General features: G+C 34.2%; 1 protein-coding gene across 1 annotated transcript in view; it reads left to right on the top strand.

Annotated features, from left to right (window-relative positions):
* LOC106294092 (MLO-like protein 14) overlaps window positions 1-4,263 on the top strand; it is a 12,707-nt gene that overhangs the window by 4,208 nt on the left and 4,236 nt on the right. The window contains exons 7-10 of the mRNA XM_013729705.1: window positions 2,679-2,773; window positions 2,995-3,069; window positions 3,458-3,543; window positions 3,775-3,824. Coding sequence (XP_013585159.1) covers window positions 2,679-2,773; window positions 2,995-3,069; window positions 3,458-3,543; window positions 3,775-3,824 — 306 coding nt within the window. The remainder of the gene's footprint in view (window positions 1-2,678; window positions 2,774-2,994; window positions 3,070-3,457; window positions 3,544-3,774; window positions 3,825-4,263) is intronic.

Below are 4,263 nucleotides of genomic sequence, written 5' to 3' on the forward strand. Positions count from 1 at the left end.
GTGAAAGATACAAGTTTTTAGCTTTGTTCAGGATCGATTAAATACTAGAGTCAATGGGTGGGCCTTCAGGTTTTTCACAAAAGGAGGAAAGGAAATGATCATCAAATCAGTGGTTACGGCATTACCAAATCATGTAATGTCCTGCTATCGTTTACCTAAGGCAACTGCAAAAACACTGACGAGTGCGGTAGCACAATTCTGGTGGAGTCCAGAGGGAAGCACGAGAGACATGCACTGGAAATCATGGGACAAAGTATGTGTCGATAAAGACGAAGGAGGTCTAGGGTTTAAAGACATCACTGATTTTAATACACCGATGCTTGGTAAACAGTTTTGGCGTCTAATAGAGAAGCCAAACACATTATTCTCTAGAGTTTTTAAAGGTCGGTATTGCAAGAATTACTTCACCCCTGGAACCGATTCGTTCATATTCTCCGTCATATGGCTGGCGGAGTACTGTATCTGCTAGATCTCTGGTAAGCAAAGGACTAATCAAACGGGTGGGATTAGGTTCTTCTATATTTGTATGGAATGATCCATGGCTCCCAACCACTTGCCCGAGACCAGCTAATAAAAATCAACACAATTTATACCCGGACCTTACAGTGGATTCTCCCATTGGCTCTACTTCGTGCACTTGGAACTCGCAGGAAATTTGGGTTTTGGTGGACCCATAGGATGCGAAACTTATAGAAAGTATACCACTGAGTAGGACTCAGAAGATAGACAGGGATTGATGGCATTTCACAAAAAGTGGGAAATATACAGTTAAATCAGGATATCAGGTAGAACGGATTTATCCAGACAGGGCTAGATCACCACTTTTGATAGGGCCCACAGTTGATGTATTGAAGGCTTTTTGCTGGAAAATATGGTGTCCACCAAAGCTAAAACATTTCCTACGACAACTAGTGACAGGGTGTATAGCAGTGAAGAGGAATCTACAAGGGAGAGGGATTCAAGGGGATATCTGTTGTGCAAGATTTGGAGCCCCTGAGGAATCGATAAACCATATGTTTTTTGAATGTCCTCCAACACTTCAGGTTTGGGCTCTCTCGAAGATACCATCAAATCCAGAAATTTTTCCAACAAGTTCTTTATTCACAAATATGGACCATCTCTTCTGGAGAGTTCTACCACAGACGGAGGATCATCAGTTTGCTTAGATTTTATGGTACATTTGGAAAGGTCGGAATAATAATTTTTTTAGTAATCTGGAAATTGATCCCATAGATACGCTTAAATTGGCAGAAACAGAATCAACACTCTGGGCTGACGCACAGATATTGAATGAGCAAAGGACAGTGCCACAAGTTGCGGTTACGACTCTGCTGTCAATTCCAGGAAGATGGTGTTTCACAGATGGTTCCTGGAAAGAGGGTGATAGTTTTTTCCGGACAAGGTTGGCTCAGCAATCTAGAAGGATTTGATGGACTGTTAGGGGCGAGGAATGTTCGGGCTAGCCTCTCTCCTCTTCATGCGGAAATGGAAGCGCTACTCTGGGCAATGGAATGCATGAGGAATTTACGTCAATTTCAGGTTATGTTTGCAACAGATTGTTCTCAACTGGTAAAGATGGTTTCGAAACCAGAAGAATGACCAGCTTTTGCAAATTATTTGGAAGACATCAAGACCCTGAAAGAAAGTTTCCTCCAATCAGAAATCATCTATGTTCCAAGGACGCAAAATTTAAAGACGGATAGTCTAGCCCGTAGTGCTAGGGTGCAACCGTCTTTCGTCGTCCACATGGATGCAGGTCATCCGGTTTGGTTTACATAGTCTGTATAAGTTGAAGACAAAAAAAAAGCATATTCATAGCATATTCTTTTTTTTTTTGTTTAGATAGTTTGTTACGTATAGGTATTTAACTTTTTTAAATGTAAATAATAAAATTAGTATAGTATTATCTTTATTTGGTGATATATGAATTAGCATATAATTTGGTGATATATATATATTTCGGAATTTTTTGTCAGAAATTAATATATTTAATTATATCATAATTATATAACAGAAATGCATGTATTAATAGTATCGATCATATACTATTCATCAATGTTTATAGAACTACATAACCATAGTGGTCATCTGTATTTATAAGTTAACAAATTTGTATTTTAAACATATAACGCATAATCAATTAGTAGTATACGGTCCTTTCCTTGAATTTTTGTAAAAACGTGACAACTATAGTGATCATGAAAGTTATACATTATAAATGTAGTATTTTTATTCAGTTTATTATAGTTTATTCACTTAAATATGGTATGTCCGAACCAAGAGTAATATTAATGTCATTATATGTTATAATAAAAGAAAAATAATTAAACTGCATCAATTTAGGAAAAAGCAAAATAAATAACCATATGACTTTACATAAAAAAGATTTATTAGGTTTCTAATGAATAGACCCAACAACCTTTCATAAGTAGATTTTTTAAGAATACTCTTCTTTTGATAGTGAGATTTAAAATCAGTCAGCAATCACCTTATTTTTATTTATTGTCGCAATTTACAACTAATTATTTACAAAGTTTATTTCAGATATAGTTCATATTATGGTATACTACACATGCTTAATATTGCTGTCTAAGGCTTAATTTGATTTCTTCAGAATTCATATCTACAAATGTATAACAATTTTTTTAATAGAGAAATTTATACTTTATTTCTGGCAGTGGTCGCACGTGAGAAGATATTGAGAAGGCAAACAACATTTGTTCAATATCATACATCTGCTCCTCTGGTCAAGAATAGATTACTTGTATGGGTGGTAGGTTTTTTACTTCCTTAAGAAATTGGAAATTGTATACGTAATATTCTTACATTGTGATTGAAATAACCCTAAGGTCTTTTTTTTATCAACACCCTAAATTCTAAAGATGGAAAGTTCATTCAGAATTTAATTTATTTGTTGTGGTTAAACTTCAATTGCTAAGTCAAAACTTATTCAGACGTAAAAAAAAAGTCAAAACTTATTCTTATTTCTTACAGATATGTTTCTTTCGGCAATTAGGACACTCCGTTGTTCGTCCTGACTATCTAACACTCCGCAAGGGATTCATCATGGTGCGTGACAGTCTTATGTCATTTGAATGCTTTCACTTTCCATTATTCTTAGTTTCCTAACTAATGTACTGATCAAAGTATATTTTTAATGTGGTAGAAAATGGTGAATTTTACTTATAACACTTGGTCATTACACTTAGGATTTAGAACTTACCTTTCCTCAGTTCTGTATTCAAACCTCATCTAAGTTTATCATAGAAAGCAATCAAACGTTTTTATATGCATTCGGAGTCTCGAACAACCCAATAATCTAAAAAATAGCTAATAACTTTTTGACTATTCCTTCACTTTCAGAAAATTTGTGTTTTTATTTTCATTCCTATAGGTATTTTTCAAGAAACGTATGTATATTACGCTATCATAATCCTTTGTATTTTCCTTTAAACAGAATCATCACCTAACATTGACATACGATTTTCATAGCTATATGATCCGCTCTATGGAGGAAGAGTTCCAAAAGATTGTCGGTGTCAGGTGAATTACATTTTTGTAGAAAAATAGTGTGGTAATTCTTAACTTTATAGTAACCGAATTTTACAAATTCTCTCTTATTACAAGCTTATTAACTTGTTTAAATGTCAAAATTCTAGTCTTTTCAATATCCGAGCTAATTTATATCAAATTTATATCAAATTTAATCATGTTGAGTAGAGGATAAATTATTCATTATTTTGAAATTTGACTAAATAATATGCTCTTTTGCAGTGGGCCACTCTGGGGATTTGTAGTTGCTTTCATGCTTTTTAACATCAAAGGTATGCATATACGAAAAAAATATAAAGCTTTTCGCAAAATTGACCTACAACTTAAAGTCAAACACAAAACTAACCTCCTTTTTTTTTTGAAAATTGGTTTTGCCCTATTCCCCCCACAAGTTCATATAATTTACGAAAATGCCATCAATTTTTTTTTCTTTTTTTTTTTCCGAAAACGACATCTTTACTCTCTCACCCTCATCATCTTCAAGTAATTACAAGATTGTCATTGTCATCAATACAACAACCACCATGAACAACCAATTTGAAGCTCTTAATGCTCCCAAAATCGATTTACCCTTCTTCTTTTTCCATTCTTGTGAACTAAACACAACATATCTCTCACTTTCTCTCCACAATGAGCTAAAAAAACCCAAGATTTTGATTCTAAAATTTTTATGGTTCATAGAGTCATAGAAGCTAACGATTCTGGGTGGGT

The sequence above is a fragment of the Brassica oleracea genome, chromosome C5, assembly GCF_000695525.1.
Source record: "Brassica oleracea var. oleracea cultivar TO1000 chromosome C5, BOL, whole genome shotgun sequence".
Lineage (NCBI taxonomy): Eukaryota > Viridiplantae > Streptophyta > Magnoliopsida > Brassicales > Brassicaceae > Brassica > Brassica oleracea.